General features: G+C 41.8%; 1 protein-coding gene across 1 annotated transcript in view; it reads left to right on the top strand.

Annotated features, from left to right (window-relative positions):
* The window catches only part of KDM3B (lysine demethylase 3B), an 87,900-nt gene extending 71,525 nt beyond the window's left edge, over window positions 1-16,375 (top strand). Inside the window, exons 18-24 of the mRNA XM_077472325.1 lie at window positions 148-238; window positions 1,007-1,137; window positions 1,803-1,922; window positions 2,093-2,232; window positions 2,702-2,878; window positions 3,334-3,468; window positions 15,206-16,375. Of these exons, the coding sequence (XP_077328451.1) occupies window positions 148-238; window positions 1,007-1,137; window positions 1,803-1,922; window positions 2,093-2,232; window positions 2,702-2,878; window positions 3,334-3,468; window positions 15,206-15,286 (875 nt within the window). The 3' untranslated portion in view covers window positions 15,287-16,375. The remainder of the gene's footprint in view (window positions 1-147; window positions 239-1,006; window positions 1,138-1,802; window positions 1,923-2,092; window positions 2,233-2,701; window positions 2,879-3,333; window positions 3,469-15,205) is intronic.
* The last annotated feature ends 842 nt before the right edge of the window (window positions 16,376-17,217 follow it).

Here is a 17,217-nt window from a genome sequence, read left to right as displayed (position 1 = left end):
CTTTAACTGTGAAAGGGAGAGAGCTTTATTTGTGTTTATATTTTATTATAAACGCCTAATGTTGTAGTAAAAATGCTTATAATGTTGGAATGATTTTGAAATCTCTACCTTTACTAATGCAACATGTAACATTAAATATTTTGGCAGAGAGATTACGAGCAGAGGATGGGTCGCCTATGGTTCTTAAACTGAAGGATTGGCCACCAGGGGAAGACTTTAGGGACATGATGCCTACAAGGTAAAATGTGTTCCTGCTCAACCAGTACATATACTGTATAAGTGTATACTTTATTTTTTTATTTTTTTTTGCCTTGAAAAAAACACTTCCATCTGTCATTGAATACAAGCCTACTTTTTTTTTTTTTTTTTTATTCGGTAACACTTAATACAAAAAAATAAATAAAAATGGTTTCATACACTTACCTGCAACACTAGTACACTAGCTAGCTAGTTATTTATTATCTTTATGATGTCAGATGAATCTGATCAATAGAGGTATTCGGAGTACAACTGGACAGACTTCAGCACTATGCAGTCAAAAGACTTTAACCCTTTCTTACAAGGTCTGTATTTGTAACTGCTGTTAGCTTGTGAAGGGCTTTCTATGGCCGTCCTATGGTTTTACTTTGTGCTCAACAATGGGTCGTGCTTTGTGTATGTTTAGCATTTTCGTGAGAACTGATGAGTGCCCTTATCAATGCCATGTCACTGATATTTAAAGCAGCTGTGCAAAGTAAAGGAAAACCTGAAAACATGGCCTGTTGGGAGTACTCGAGGACTGAGGTTGAGAACCACTGCCCTAAAGCAACCAATCATTCAGATTCTGTCATTTTTTAGGTACAGATTTTAACCTCACCAGTTACCTGCGTACACAGTTCTTATTCCAGAAATAGATAAGTGAGGCCTAGTGTTGTAAAACAAAGGGATTGTCCAGCTTGTTTTATGTCTTCATTGTTAAAATGCTTTCATGAGGCTGACATTTTACGTTATTTCAACTTTGTTTTAGATTTGAAGATCTGATGGAGAACCTTCCTTTGCCAGAATATACAAAAAGAGATGGGAGGCTTAATTTGGCTTCTAGGTTGCCCAGCTATTTTGTTCGACCAGATCTTGGACCTAAAATGTACAATGCCTATGGTATGCTTTAGTTGTGACTTCATTTACTATTAATATTACTATACATTGCTTTCAGAAGCTACAAATGCCCATTGTTTTTTTTTTTTTTTTTTTATATTTACAAGATGCTGATATTTTAAAAGTAATTGCAGTTACGTTTCCACTTGTAATAACTATGAGACTGCGTTAAAAATTAAGTGTCATGATTGTGCATCTAGGTGATAATATGCAGTGTAAGATCCGATACGTTTTAGCTTTTCTCCCTGTATCTTTGTACTGCCTTAGGGGAAGGGGCACATGATCTATTCAAACCTTCCCCTATTTTCTAGGTTAGTACTGGCAAATGCTTTCCCCGTGTTGCTGCAACACTGGTTGACCTTTTATTAGGTACACTATCCTGAGGTTGGCCACATTACTGGAGTTTTTTCAGATGAAGTCAATGAAACTGGGATACAGTACATTGTAGTACCAAGGAATGTGCCTAATGTCCACACTTATGGGACATTTAAAAATGCTAGTAATTAGCATGCCGTAATACTGTAGATATTTTGGTAGAATTAGTAATCTAAAGATCAGCAAATGTGGTAACTGGTGGTCTGGCAATTTTCCTTAGCTATGTTCTATGACAAGTTAATGTAGTGCATGTTTGAATATGAAATTAACTTGTTTATTCTGCTTTGGTTAAGGCTTAATAACTGCTGAAGATAGGAGGGTTGGTACAACAAACTTGCATTTGGATGTCTCTGATGCAGTAAACGTCATGGTTTATGTTGGCATCCCAAAAGGAGAAAGTGCCCATGATGAAGGTAAGACTATACGTTTTAAGACAAAACCACAGTTTGTGCACTGCTTGTATTGCTTGCCATTAGACTGAGCAGCTGATAATTCATTATGACAGTGCTGCACTTTTTTTTAAGCACATACATTTGTATTCTAGTAAAGTTGTAATGTTTAAATAACCACATTCACATTTCAGAGGTACTTAGGACCATAGAAGAGGGAGACGCTGATGAAGTAACAAAAAAGCGTATTTATGAAGGAAAAGAAAAGCCTGGAGCTTTATGGCATATTTATGCTGCCAAAGATGCAGAGAAAATACGGGAACTGCTTAGAAAGGTACTGTATATTTCCATTTAGGGCCAGTTCATACGACATGCAGTCCGCTGTGTTTTGTATGCATCAAAAATGCATGGAAAGTAGGTTATATGGTTTTCAACGGCAATGGCACCAGTGCTTGCAGTTCCAGAAAAAAAAAGTAGAACATGTTGCATTTTCCCTGCATGGGACTGTACTGGAACGTGGTAAAACGCATCAAAAACATACTGGAATAAACGCACTGGAACACACACGTCTTCATTTAAGGTTAAGAAAAAAGAGGGGAAAATGTGCTGGACTGCATCAAAAACCCAGCAAACACACTGGAATGCATTAAAAAAGGGTCAAAAATGTGCATGCAGAAAAGATTCTGGAACGCATCCGGACTGCGATTTTATAGTGTGAACTGGCCCTAATGCATCTCTTACATTAAACATGTATGTACTGATAGCCTAATCCCAATGTCATCTTTTTCTTTTACCTTTTGTAGTTTGGGGATGAACAAGGACAAGAGAATCCACCAGACCATGACCCAATACATGATCAGAGTTGGTATTTGGATCAGGCGTTGCGTAAACGTCTCTATGATGAATATGGTGTACAAGGCTGGGCAATTGTGCAGTTCCTTGGCGATGCAGTCTTCATTCCTGCTGGAGCCCCACATCAGGTACCAAGGCGTGGCTTATGCTTTAGGGTTAACTTGAAAAACATTCTCAGCCAGACATGCACTAATAAAGCAACAGTCACAATGTACTTTTTAAAGTAAATCTGCCACAAACCTAATCAGTTTGAGCTGAGCACCAATGAAAATGTGCGTAATTTCAGAAAAAAACTGCAGAAGTTCTATACAACCATATTGTAGTCATTTCCATTCCTCCTGAATACCTGACAAAAAAGTTATACAGCAGCAGGTGTCTTGACCTTACTTGGTGCAAGCTTTTGGGTGTGGTTCAGAATATTTACGCCAGAGGATCAGGCTTGCAGTCTGGCAACTAGGTTTGTCATAAAGATGACGGCAAATGTATCCCAAATCCTCTTATGTTTGTCTGTTTTTTTTCCATGAAAGAAAGCCCATCAGTGTTCTATAAGGCAATACTTACTTTTTTTATTCTTTCACCAAAGGTACACAATTTATACAGCTGTATAAAAGTAGCCGAAGACTTTGTGTCTCCAGAGCACGTGAAACATTGCTTCCGCCTAACACAGGAATTTAGGCACCTGTCAAATACCCACACCAACCACGAGGACAAGCTACAGGTAGAGTATTTGCTGTGCTTTGTCTTACAAGCTTACCTTTTTGATTTGTTTGCTCATTGAAGTAAAATCAACATTTCTCTAAAATTTTCTGTTTTCCTCCTTTAGTAAACGTCTGCAAATTAAAAAAACAAAACAAAAAACATCTGTAAGACAATGGCATAATGTGCTAGTATGCATCACATACTGGCACGTTATGAAATGCGCTGTGAGTGGCTGGAGCTACGATGTGCGTGAGCCCCCGGTTCCGGCAAGAATAGCTGAAAGTCCAGCACGGTATGCCGGACCTTCAGAGCGCATCCGTCCGTGATGGCTGCATCCAGGGTGAATATCTCCTAAACAATGCAAGTTTAGTAGATATTAATTTTACTTACAGGTAAGCCTTATTATAGGCTTACCTGCAGGTAAAAATCACAAAGCGGGCTTTACTACCGCTTTAATTAGGGCTCTGGTGTGACTTTTGGCCTTGACAGAATCTGGAGATTTCTTTAAAGCGGCGTTCCACCCAGAATTATTATTTTTATTTATTTTTTCTTCATTGTAATCCGTTCTCTTAAACTAGTTTAAACACTATTAACCAATGTTATAAACGCAATCGCTGCTCAATTCCCATTTTTAGATCTTACTTTTTTTGGGGGGGGGGATTTCTGCTATGTAGAGCGCTTCCATCTCTGCTGTGGGCATGTGAAGCCCAATAGCAGTCTCTTCCGGGATATGATGCTGTATACACAGCATGCACCTCCCGTTCTCGCACGTATGCCATATACACAGGGCGCAGGGAAAGGAATCTTATCTTGTTGCCATAGCAATGGTTGGTGAAGGAGATGGTACCCGTCCCATTATGGTTTCATAGATAAGCTATCTACAGAACACACAAAAAGCCTCAGAGCAGCATGCAATGGAATCATTTGCAGTGCTGGTTTGAGGTGAATATGCTTTGCTTTTTATATTGTATACTAGATTTTAATTAATAAATATATATACAGTGGGGCAAAAAAGTATTTAGTCAGCCACCAACTGTGCAAGTTCTCCCACTTAAAAAGATGAGAGAGGCCTGTAATTTGTCTCTCATAACTATGAGAGACAAAACATGGAAACAAATCCAGACCATCACATTCTGATTTATTTTTTAATGTTTTATTTGCAAATTATGGTGGAAAATAAGTATTTTATCAATATCAAAAGTTCATCTCAATACTTTGTTATATATCCTTTGTTGGCAATGACAGAGGTCAAACGTTTTCTGTAAGTCTTCACAAGGTTGTCACACGCTGTTGCTGGTATGTTGGCCCATACCTCCATGCAGATCTTCTCTAGAGCAGTGATGTTTTGGGGCTGTCGCTGGGCAACACAAACTTTCAACTCCCTCCAAAGGTTTTCTATGAGGTTGAGATCTGGAGACTGGCTAGGCCACTCCAGGACCTTGAAATGCTTCTTACGAAGCCACTCCTTCGTTGCACGGCCGGTGTGTTTGGGATCATTGTCATGCTGAAAGACCCAGCCACGTTTCATCTTCAATGCCCTTGCTGATGGGAGGAGGTTTGCACTCAAAATCTCATGATGCATGGCCCTATTCATTCATTCTTGTACACGGATCAGTCGTCCTGTCCCCTTTGCAGAGAAACAGCCTCAAAGCATGATGTTGCCACCCCCATGCTTCACAGTAGGTATGGTGTTCTTTGGTTGCAACTCCGCATTCTCTCTCCAAACACGACGAGTTGTATTTCTACCAAACAGTTCTACTTTGGTTTCATCTGACCATATGGCATTCTCCCAATCCTCTTTTGGATCATCTAAATGCTCTCTAGCAAACCTCAGACGGTCCCAGACATGTACTGGCTTAACCACTGGGCACTTAAACACCCTTCATAACCAGACCAATTTTCAGCTCTCGGTGCGCTCACATTTTGAATGACAATTAGTCATGCAACACTGTACCCATATGAAATTTTTCTTCTTTTTTTCACACAAATAGAGCTTTCTTTTCGTGGTGTTTAATCGCCGCTGGGTTTTTTATTTTTTGTGCTATAAAAGAAAAAAGACCAAAAATTCGGTAACATTTTTTTTTATTTTTCTTAGTTTTTGTTATAAAATTTAGCAGATTAGTAATTTTTCTTCATACATTTTTGGCCAAAATTTATACCACTACATATCTTTGGTAAAAAAAAGAGTACAAATTGGTGGATATTATTTGGTCTTTGTGAAAGTTAGAGTCCACAAGCTATGGTGCCAATATCTGAAAATTTATCACACCTGAAGGACTGACGGCCTATCTCATTTCTGGAGACCCTAACATGGCAGAAAAGTACAAATACCCCCCAAATGACCCCTTTTTGGAAAGAAGACATTCCAAGATATTTAGTAAGAGGCATGATGAGTTTTTTTGAAGTTGTAATTTTTTCCTACAATTCTTTGCAAAATCAAGATTTTTTTTTTTTTTCCACAAAATTGTCATATTATCAGGTTATTTCTCACACACAGCATATGCATACCACAAATTACACCCCAAAACACATTCTTCTATTCCTCCCGAATATGGCGATACCACATGTGTGAGACTTTTACACAGCCTGGCCACATACAGAGGCCCAACATGGAGGGAGTACCATCAGGCGTTCTGGTGCACCCAGGCCAATTCTGACATTTCTCTCCTACATGTAAAAATCATCATTTATTTGCTAGAAAATTACATAGAACCTCAAATTATTATATTTTTTTTTAGCAAAGACCCTAGAGAATACAATATTGGTTGGTGCAACTTTTTATCATGCACGGGATTTGCGCAGCAATTTTTCGAACGCGTTTTTTTGAAAAAAAAAGTTTTGTGCTTTAAAAAAAACAAAAAAAAACAGTAAAGTTAGCCCAATGTTTTTGCACAATGTGAAAGATGAAGTTACGCTGAGTAAATCGATACCTAACATGTCACTCTTCAAAATTGCACATGCTCGTGGAATGGCACCAAACGTCGCTACTAAAAAATCCCCATAGGCGACGCTTTAAATTTTTTTGCTGGTTACATGTTTTGAGCTACAGAGCTGTTTTGAGCAAATGATTGCTCTCACTCTAACGTTCGCAGCGATACCTCACATGTGTGGTTTGAACACCGTTTTCATATGTGGGCGGGACTTGCATATGTGTTCGCTTCTGCATGCGAGCACATGGGGACAGGGGCGCTTTAAATTTTTTTATTTTTTTTTTATTTTAGTTTGACATTTTTTTCCCCAAAAATACATTTTTTGATCACTTTTATTCCTATTACAAGGAATGTAAACATCCCTTGTAATAGGAATATGACATGACAGGTCCTCTTTACAGTGAGATATGGGGTCAATAAGACCCCACATCTCACCTCTAGGCTGGGAAGCCTGAAATAATAATTAAAAAAAAATGGCAGGGTATTGCAGAGTATTGGCAGGGAATTGAGGGGTTAAATTTCGGTGAGCAGCACTGTGGGCACTGCAGATGCAGCCCACAGCGCTGCTGACACCGATCTCTTCCCCCTCCGCTGTACCAATCGTTACAGAGAGGGGAGGGAGGAACCAGTGTCATAACATGACGGTGGTTTGTTTACAAGTGATAGCTCCGTCGTTTGATGGCGTGATGAGCGGCCGTTTACCGTGATGCCCTGGCGGTCATGGATGCTCTCAAGTGTGCGCCCCAGGGGGAATATTGGGAGGACGTCATATGACGGCCTCTCAGAGTTAAACAACCACCCTGTAGCCGTCATTCGGCTATGGGACGGTTGTTAAGTGGTTAAGCAGGGGGACACGTCTGGCACTGCAGGATCTGAGTCCCTGGCGGCGTAGCGTGTTACTGATGGTAGCCTTTGTTACATTGGTCCCAGCTCTCTGCAGGTCATTCACTAGGTCCCCCTGTGTGGTTCTAGGATTTTTTTCTCACCGTTCTTGTGATCATTTTGACCCCATGGGGTGAGATCTTGCGTAGAGCCCCAGATTGAAGGAGATTATCAGTGGTCTTGTATGTCTTCCATTTTCTAATTATTGCTCCCACAGTTGATTTCTTTACACAGCTGCTTGCCTATTGCAGATTCAGTCTTCCCAGCCTGGTGCAGGTCTACAATTTTTGTTTCTGGTGTCCTTCGACAGCTCTTTGGTCTTCACCATAGTGGAGTTTGGAGTGTGACTGTTTGAGGTTGTGGACAGGTGTCTTTTATACTGATAACAAGTTCAAACAGGTGTCATTAATACAGGTAATGAGTGGAGGACAGAGGAGCCTCTTAAAGAAGAAGATACAGGTCTGTGAGAACCAGAATTCTTGCTTGTTTGTAGGTGACCAAATACTTATTTTCCACCATAATTTGCAAATAAATTTTTTCAAAAATCGGACAACGTGATTGTCTGGATTTGTTTCCACATTTTGTCTCTCATAGTTGAGGTATACCTATGATGACAATTACAGGCCTCTCATCTTTTTAAGTGGGAGAACTTGCACACTTGGTGGCTGACTTAATACTTTTTTTGCCCCACTGTGTGTATGTATGTGTATATGTATGTATATATATATATATATGTATATATATATATATATATATATATATATATGTGTGTATATATGTATATATATATATATATATATATATATATGTGTGTGTATATATATATATATATATATATATATATGTGTATGTGTGTGTATATATGTATATATATGTGTGTGTGTGTGTGTGTGTATATATATATATATATATATATATATATATATATATTAGGGCTGAAACAATGAATCGTCAACTAATCGATTATGAAATGAATCCATTAATCGGCCAGCTGATTAGTTGGCCTGCGTACAGAATGCATTATTTGTTTACATATCAGGAAATACAGTGCAGCACACATATAGCTCAGTACATCATCCATACATGTCAGTAAGTGCCTGAGAACTTGTGAATGTGTGAGGCGCAGTGCCTCATGGGACATGTAGTCCTGGGCAGGAAGTGAGTTGTTCTAAAGGCAGAAGTTTTCTTTACTTTGCTATTGGGTCACTCTATATTGTACTTGACGCACAGCAAAAAGCAGTGTAGAAACAGATCAAAAGAAAAAAAAGGTGTGTACCGAGCCTTATGCTGGCCACATGAATAGGTTTTCAGATGAGAATATTCATATGAAAAATCTTTGTACATTCGCAGTTTTTTTTTTCACTTGTTTTTAACATTCAGTTTTATAATTAATGTAATTTTGGAAAGAAAACCACATACTGTCTGAAAATTGCTTTGACCAAGAAGTTTTCTATTTATAAATTTTCCCTACACTGTGGTTGAAAACAAACTTCGATTTAACCCCACTAACAATCGAAAGGTTAATTAAATTACAGAATGGAGGCTCAACAGCTGTGTTGTATGTCATGCAGAGAGTGTCCACCAGCTCCCGATGCGTTTCGCTAAAAGCATCTTCAGGGGAACTTGATACAGTCCATAGATAATATGCATTGAAAATGGTGTTGCACTCTGCTCAATCAGTATCCCCTACCCCCACAAAATTGTGGATGTAGAGCAGAAAAGGTGAAAACGAATGCAGAGAGAAAGTAAACTGATTGGCGAAAGAGCTCACTAGCATAAGCCTTTTTTCTATTTCGTTCATTGATAGACACAGCACCTTTAATTCTTGACCTTAGGTTATCACGCCACCTTCAGGAGAGGACTAGGCAGAACATCTAACACATGTAAAAACAGCAAGACTACACAGCACCGCCCAAGGGGCAGTCCCTTTGGCTATAACCCCTCACCCTGCTTCTTGCAGCTCAGTTTTTTTTTCTGCCAGGTGTAGGAGGAGGACATGGCTCCTTGAAGGGACCATTAATCCTGGGATTTTTTCTACAATTTTTGATCCTGTGATCTACAATCAACAGCCGGCTGGGTGACAGGCTGGATAATATAGATCCTAGTAGTCTCCCAGGCCTGGCCATCGAGTGTGAGCAGACCCTAGATATGCGCTGGGTCGGCCACAACATGCCCCTTCTGCTCCAGGGATGGCCGGTTGAGCTATAAAGCTCCGGGGCATGCATATGACCGGCTCCTGCTGTCCGTGTCAGTGCTGCTCAGGTGATGGGTCTGTGGTGGAATGCGTCCAGCAATCCCAACAGGAAGGGTAAGCATGGCTCTCCCTGCCTCGGCAGAATAGAGCAGCTGGGCATTCCCTGGGAGGTCGACTAGGGGGTCTCTCACTCTCCCTTACCTCCCTATCCCTCATTCCCACCTCCCCCTGCTGGGGTCGCTGTGTGACTGGGCATGAGGTGGGGTATATGTACCTAGGCTGGGGGGAGGGGGGGGCTCCGGGCTTTGGCAGGGGGCTGCGATGTCTTTTGGGGTCCGTTTTTTTACTTTTCTATCCCTTCTTTCTTCTCTGTGAGGTGCCTGAGTAAACATTTACCTCAGGAAAGGCCACCGCTATTTTGCTGAGGCCGCGGCCATTTTTCTGTAGTCTATGCAGGGTATGGGCTGTCGGCCATTTTCTAGAAGGTTCGGCGGCCATTTTCTTGGTGATTTTTGTGTTAAGGACTGCCAGCGGCCATTTTCTTGTAGCCTCAGGGCGTTTTTACCTCTAGTGCTGGGTTTGTGTACTTCAGAACAGTGCGCTTTTCACTCTGAGCTTTTTGTAACTGAAGCAGGGCAGATTGATCAGCGGCAGCATGGGGCAGAACTCAGGCAGGGTGGTGAGTCCTGCGGAGGGGCCCCTCAGTCTGTGAGCAGCTAGGAGGGTGGGATTTGTGTACCTTGCCTTAAGTCCCTAAGTTGTGACAGTTGAGTCAGAGTTGGCATGGCGTCAGAAGCTGGCGCTTCTTCCCCAGACATCCCTGCTATTGCAACCGGCTCACCTGCAAAAAATGCGGTGCCTATGGATGCTTTGTCGGCGGTCCTGGAGACCTTTGTTGCCAGGGTGGAAGCGGCATGTGGGAGCAAAGGGGGGGTAAAAAAATGCTTTACCGAAGTGTTGGCTCAAATTCTAGTGCTGTTGGGATCGTAATAGTGGGTTACCTAGACGACCTCCTTTTGAGAGTAGCTTCCGCCTCAGAATTAAGGGAGGATGTTGCGATCACCATGCAGACTCTCCAAGAGTTTGGTTGGGTAGTGAACCTTAAGAAGTCTGTGTTGGTGCTGACTCAACACCTAGAGTACCTGGGCTTACTGTTGGACTCCTCAGACGCGAGAGTTTTTTTCCCTTCAGACAAGCTGCAGACTCTTCAAGCTGCAGGGAAGTTGTTGCTCAATCGCAGGTGGTCGTCGCTGTGCTTCTGCATGAGAGTTTTGGGCCTCATGGTAGCCACTTTAAAGGCAGTACCGTATGCTCAATTTCAGACTCTAGTCTTGCAGAAGGAGATTTTGTCAAAATTTAACAAATCTCCATTATCCCTGGATTGTCAAATTCGGGTGAGCTAGTTAGTTATGGATTCCCTTCTCTGGTGGCTGAGGTCTCCGGCCCTTTTGTTCCAGGAGATCGTTCCTTCCTCTCCATTTGACCGTGATCACAACGGACACCAGCCTGACCAGTTGGGGGGGGGGGTTGGTGTACAGTCAGCCCAGGGCCTCTGGTTATGGGAAGAATCCCAACTGCCGATCAATGTGCTCGAGCATCGGGCAATCAGACGGTGCCTTTCCACATGGTCCAGGAGGCTACAGGGGTGTCCGGTCAGGATCCAGTCGGACAACTCCACGGCAGTGGCATATATGTCAACCATCAAGAAGGAACGAGGAGCTTGGCCGCAGCACGGGAGGTCACTCGCATCCTCCAGTGGGCAGAGCGGCACATGCTGGCCCTGTTGGCCATATACATTCCGGGCGTAGAAATCTGGCAGGCAGGCTACCTAAGTCATCAAATGCTCGACCCAGGGGAATGGTCGTTGCATCTGGAGGTAGCTCCATGGGGGCATTATGGGCTGATTTATGCCTCCCCCCCCCCCCCACTCAAACTTCAACCATTTCTACTGCGCAGAGTGCAGGCCGCGGGGATTCTGATTGCCCCAGATTGGCCTCGATGTCCTTGGTATGGCGACCTAGTACGACTGGTGGCGGATGCCGATGTAAGAAGGCCTTCTATTGCAAGGTCCGATACTTCATCCTGCTTTACAATCGCTGGTTTTAACAGTGTTTAATACCAGCTACTAAGGGACCTAGGTCTGTCGGACTCTGTAATTTCCACTATGCTGAGGGCAAGGAAGTCCTCTTCTCTGAAGATTTACCATCGTACGTGGAAGGCTTACATCTCCATGTGTGAGGAGATGGGGTGGCGTCTGCGCACATAGTCAGTTTCCAGGATCCTGTTTTTGCAGCAAGGAGTGGATCAGAAACTTGCCTTAAGCACCATCAAGGGACAGATATCAGCCTTGGCTGTCTTTTTCCAATGTCCCTTGGTGACTCACTCATTGGTGAGTACTTTTGTTCAAGGGGTTCGACACGTAGTCTCTCCAGTTCGACCACCGCTACCTCTGTGGGATCTGAATCTGGTGCCATTGGCTCTTCAGAAACCGCCGTTTGAGAACATTAGGGAGATTCCCTTGTTAACTCTTTCTCAGAAAGTAGTCTTTCTAGTGGCTATTACATCTGCCAGGAGAGTTTGAGTTGGCGGCCTTGTCATGCAAGTCTCCCTACCTGGTCATCCACAAGGATACAGTGGTGCCACGTCTGCAGCCCTCTTTCCTTCCAAAGGTGGTTTCGGCATTTAATCTAAATGAGGACATTGTGTTACCATCCTTATGTCCTAAGCCGACACACCTGAAAGAGGTTGCCTTACATTCCCTGTACATGGTCCGGGCTCTACAGGTGTATCTGTCTCCTACGGCTCCCTTGCGGAAGTCAGACTCTGTTTGTCTTGGTGGCTGGTCCGAAAAAAGGTCTGGCGGTCTCGTCGTCCACCATTTCTCGGGGGATCAGACAGATCGTGATTCAGGCCTATGCCTTAAAGGGGCAGGTGCCCCCTTTTTCTGTCAGGGCTCATTCCACCAGAGCAATTGCAACCTCCAGGGCTTTCCGACATCAAGGGTCTGTCTCCCAAGTGTGTGAGGCGGCGACTTGATCGTCCGTTCACTCTTTCACTAAATTCTACAAAGTTGAGGTAAGCGCATCTTCGGATGCTTGCTTAGGCTGCAAGGTTTTGCAGGCGGCTGTTTAAGGTTGCAATTTACACTTTCTTTAAGTTACAAGTTTGTTGTAAATGCATCTTTTGATGCGTAAGTTGGCCGCTGGTTTTGAAGGCAGCCGTTTAAGATGGCAACTCCTCTGTTGAAGTGTTCCTTTTGTTGTGGGTAAAGTTATGTTTTTTTTCTGTTTCCACCCTTGTTTTTTTTTACACTGCTTGGGGGGACGTCCTTAAGGTCAAAAATTAAAGGAGCTGTGTCCGTCAATGAACGAAAGAGAAAATGGAATTTTTGTACTCCCCGTAAAATCCTTTTCTCTGAAGTTCATTGACGGACACAGCACCCACCTCTTATGTTTGTACTGCTTTTTGACGAACTGAGCTGCAGGAAGCAGGGTGAGGGGTTACAACTAGAGGGACTGCTCCCTGGGCGGTGCTGTGCAGTCTTGCTGTTTTGTGTTACAAGTTCTGCCAAGGTGGCATGATAACCTATGGTCAAGAATTAAAGGAGCTGTGTCCGTCAATGAACTTCAGAGAAAAGGATTTCACGGTGAGTACAAAAATCCTTTTTTTTGTACCATACCAGTAAAAGAACCACACAACTGCGCAGTTCAGCAGATAATTCAGTATATGTGGTAGGAGGCGAAATTGCTGAGACCAAGTAAATAAATGAGGCTGTTGCCAAAATTCCTATATATCACACTAAGATCCAAGGATAAAGGGCAGCCTAGTTTTGGTGGTATACAAGAGAAAAGAGCTGGAAACTCCGAAGTCCTTGATGCAAAAATATATTGCCTACGTATGAGCATTAAAAAGCAAACTGACGTGTTTTGGCGTGAGCCTTAGTCATGGCCGAAACCCGTCAGCTGTTATTTAACCACTTCCCGCCCAAGGTACGTCCAGGGATGTCCTTGAATTTCCGGGGGTATATCTGAATGATGCCTGAGGCCACAGACATCATTTAGATATTGCCGTTTTCAGACGGCGATTCCCTGCACCATAAGAACGATCATAGTGGCTGTTCCGCCGCTTGAACGTTCTTACGGGAGGTGGGAGGGGACGTCCCCCCGCCGCCCTCCGGTGCTTCTACCTACTCACCGCTTCCATCGGTGAGTTGGTCACAGGATCTGCCGGCCCCTGGATAATACCATAGAGATTTCCGGCGGACCAGATCGTCCCCGGAGTCTCTATGATCGTTCGGAGGCCGGGCGCGATGTTATGACGTCACGCCCGGCTTCTGCATTCAAAATAACGGCGCCGATTTGGCTAGGAAGCCAGGATCGGTTTTGTTTTGTTTTTATTTTAGGCTTCCCAGCCTAATGGTGAGATATGGGGTCTTATTGACCCCATATCTCACTGTAAATAGGTCCAATCGTGCCATATTTCTATTACAAGGAATGTTTACATTCCTTGTAATAGGAATAAAAGTAATACATTTTTTGTCAAACTAAAAAAAAAAGTAAAATTAACAATAAAAATAAAATAAAATTAAAGCGCCCCTGTCCCCGTGAGCTCGTACGCAGAAGCGAACGCATACGCAAGTCCCGCCCACATATGAAAACGGTGTGCAAACCACACGTGAGGTATCGCCGCGAACGTTAGAGCGAGAGCAATAATTCTAGCACTAGACCTCCTCTGTAACGCAAAACATGTAACCAGTAAAAAAATGTAAAGCGTCGCCTATGGGAATTTTTAAATACCAAAGTTTGGCGCCATTCCACGAGCGCTTGCAATTTTGAATAGTGACATGTTGGGTATCTATTTACTTGGCGTATCTACATCTATCACATTATGCAAAAAAATTGGGCTAACTTTACTGTTTTTTTTTTTTTTTTTAAAGCATGAAACTGTTTTTTTTTCTGAGAAAAACGCGTTCGAAAAATTGCTGCGCAAATACCGTGCGAGATAAAAAGTTGCAACAACCACCATTGTATTCTCTAGGGTCTTTGCTAAAAAAACATATATAGTGTTTGGGGGTTCTATGTAATTTTCTAGCAAAAAAATGATGAATTTTACATGTAGGAGAGAAATGTCAGAATTGGCCTGGATGCGAAGTGGTTAATGCTCATATGTAGCCAATAAGTTTTTGCATTTCTCTTTTATATATTGTATTTACTGTGGAAAGACACACTGAGCCCATTGGCACCTGTGCTGCAGACTGCCCACCAGGATTGGATTGCTTCTGTTGAGAGCGCTGCATCTTTTATCTTTCCACTGGTTTTGTATGCAGTCAGCACAGCATAAATCATGAGCCAGTAAAATATCTACCAATGTTTAGCAGGTGCAGTTTTGGTAGCAGGGAAGTGGTATAACAATGAGGCAATAAACAGCCTTTATTTTATTTTTGTATTGAATAAAACATTCGTTTTTTTTTTTTTTTTTCAATAATTGTGTTGTCTTGTAATATCTGGCATCTCTAAAAATCAGTTTTTTTTTTTTTTTCAATCTTTTTGTGTTTTCCAATTTCCATGATTGGGATGTAATGCTAGACTATTCATGTTTCATCTCCAATGTGTACAAAAGACAAAAAGTAGTGGCAAAGAATTTGCTTAAAAGTAAATAATGCTTGTATTCCATTGATCTGTCAATGATGCCTTTAATGTAGTGTTTTGTTTTTGTTTTTTTGCTTATTTTGTTTTCACTTTTCATTCCAGGTGAAAAATATTATCTATCATGCAGTGAAAGATGCTGTCGGAACATTAAGAGCTCAAGAATCAAAGTTGGCTCGATCATAGACGACATTTTTTTTTTTTTTTTTTTAAGCTCTGAAGAATACTGTGACAAAAGCTTTTTGTCATTTTGGATTGTGATTTCTCAATTGCTTTGATAGAGGTGACTGTCTTAAAGTATGGATTCATTAAAATTCACCCAGGTTTTCTATATAGCCTCATATCTGAGGTAATGTGGACTGTGTTTCACTTATGCACTTAACTGAATCATTTTAGCACTGGACAGCTGTGCTTCTAGTACAATTCAGAGCTGGGGACATACAGGAGCACATTTGGATTTCTGTGTAATATTCTCCGGACGTTGAAGAATCCTCCAACCTGAATTTTAGATTGACTAACAGTTAATGTTACAGGAGAAAATGTTACACCCAGTTGTCTAACACAATGGATAAGTTTAACTTTGTCCTTGTAGGTTTTGCAATACCGGTTAAGTTGTTTAAACCATTTTAAACAGCATAGTTCAATATGCTAGTTCTAAATACAAAGGCGGGGTGCTGAATTTATGCTTTTACTGGGGAAAAGTGGGTTGCACATATGTATTTATTAAGAAAAATAGGTTTGTAGTAAAATAATTACTCTTTCTTGAAAAAATACCTTTTTAGACCTTTTAACAAATCCACCTCTGTTTTCCTGTGTTACAAAAAAAAGGCACATTCAATTTAGTCTTCCTTTCAGATTGACTTTTCTCTGTAGAATTATTCATTCAAGAGGGCAAGAATTGTTGAAGGTCAACGATCTCCAAAACATTCTAGAACAACTGGTAATGCTAACAGCCACTATTGGGCATCTTAGCACAGCAAACTAGTGGAAAGTGCATGAAACACAGGGTTTCTTTGTAAACCTAACTTGTAATAAGCTGGACTGGACAGCGATGTTTCACATTTCAGAGCTTTCCATACTGACCTCTGGTGAGCATTTTTTCATCTGTAAAGGTGTGCCACTTTGCAGGTGTGTTTATAAAAATATATATATATATTCAGTTACAATTTTTTTTAGTGTTATACCGTAGAACACTTTTAATATAATTTCATGTACCTTGATTTTGTGAAGGGCTGATTAGGGTTTCCATGTTCTTATTAAAGTACAATAAATCTCTCTTGAGTTTTTATATTTTAACACACAGCACTATCAATTACATATTTTGGCCACTTTAACAAGTTCCCATCCAAGCCAATTCTGACATTTCTGTCACACTTTTTTTTTGCTAGAAAATAACTTGGAGCCCCCAATAAAAAAAAATACACACACACACACACACCCACTCTGACCCACCCTTTGCAGCTATAACAGCTTCAACTCTTCTGGGAAGGTTGTCCACAAGGTTTATGTGTATGGGAATGTTTGACCATCCTTCCAGAAGTGCATTTGTGAGGTCAGGCACTTCTGTTGGATGAGAGAGCCTGGCTTGCAGTCTCTATTCGTTCTAATTCATCCGAAAGGTGTTCTATTGGATTGAGGTCAGTACTCTGTGCAGCCAGTTATGTTCCTCCACCCCAAACTTGCTCATCCACACTATATTGCCAAAAGTATTAGGCCACCCCTACAAATCTTTGGTGGAGGGGGGATTATGGTGTGGGGTTGTTTTTCAGGGGTCGGGCTTGGCCCCTTTGTTCCAGTGAAGGGTACTGTTAAGATGTCAGCATTTTAGACAATTTGATGCTCCCAACTTTGTGGGAACACTTTGGGGATGGCCCCTCCCTGTTCCTGTTCCAATATGACTGTGAACCAAGCAAGGTCCATAGAGACATGGATGAGCGAGTTTTGGGTGGTGGAACTTGACTGGCCTGCACAGAGTCCTGACCTCAAGCAGAAACCCTGCATAATAAAATGGTGGTGGTTGCAATTTCTTATGTCGCACAATATTTGTGCAGCGGTTTGTCAAACGCAAATTTTCAGGAGAAAAATACACTTTAGTTTTAGTGAGTGCATTAAAATAC

This window comes from Lithobates pipiens, unplaced genomic scaffold, assembly GCF_037356315.1.
Source record: "Lithobates pipiens isolate NorthernLeopardFrog02 unplaced genomic scaffold, aLitPip1_a1.2 Scaffold_8, whole genome shotgun sequence".
In the NCBI taxonomy this organism is placed as follows: domain Eukaryota; kingdom Metazoa; phylum Chordata; class Amphibia; order Anura; family Ranidae; genus Lithobates; species Lithobates pipiens.
Note: the sequence above shows the minus strand (reverse complement) of the source record. Positions and strands in the feature narration are given on the sequence as shown.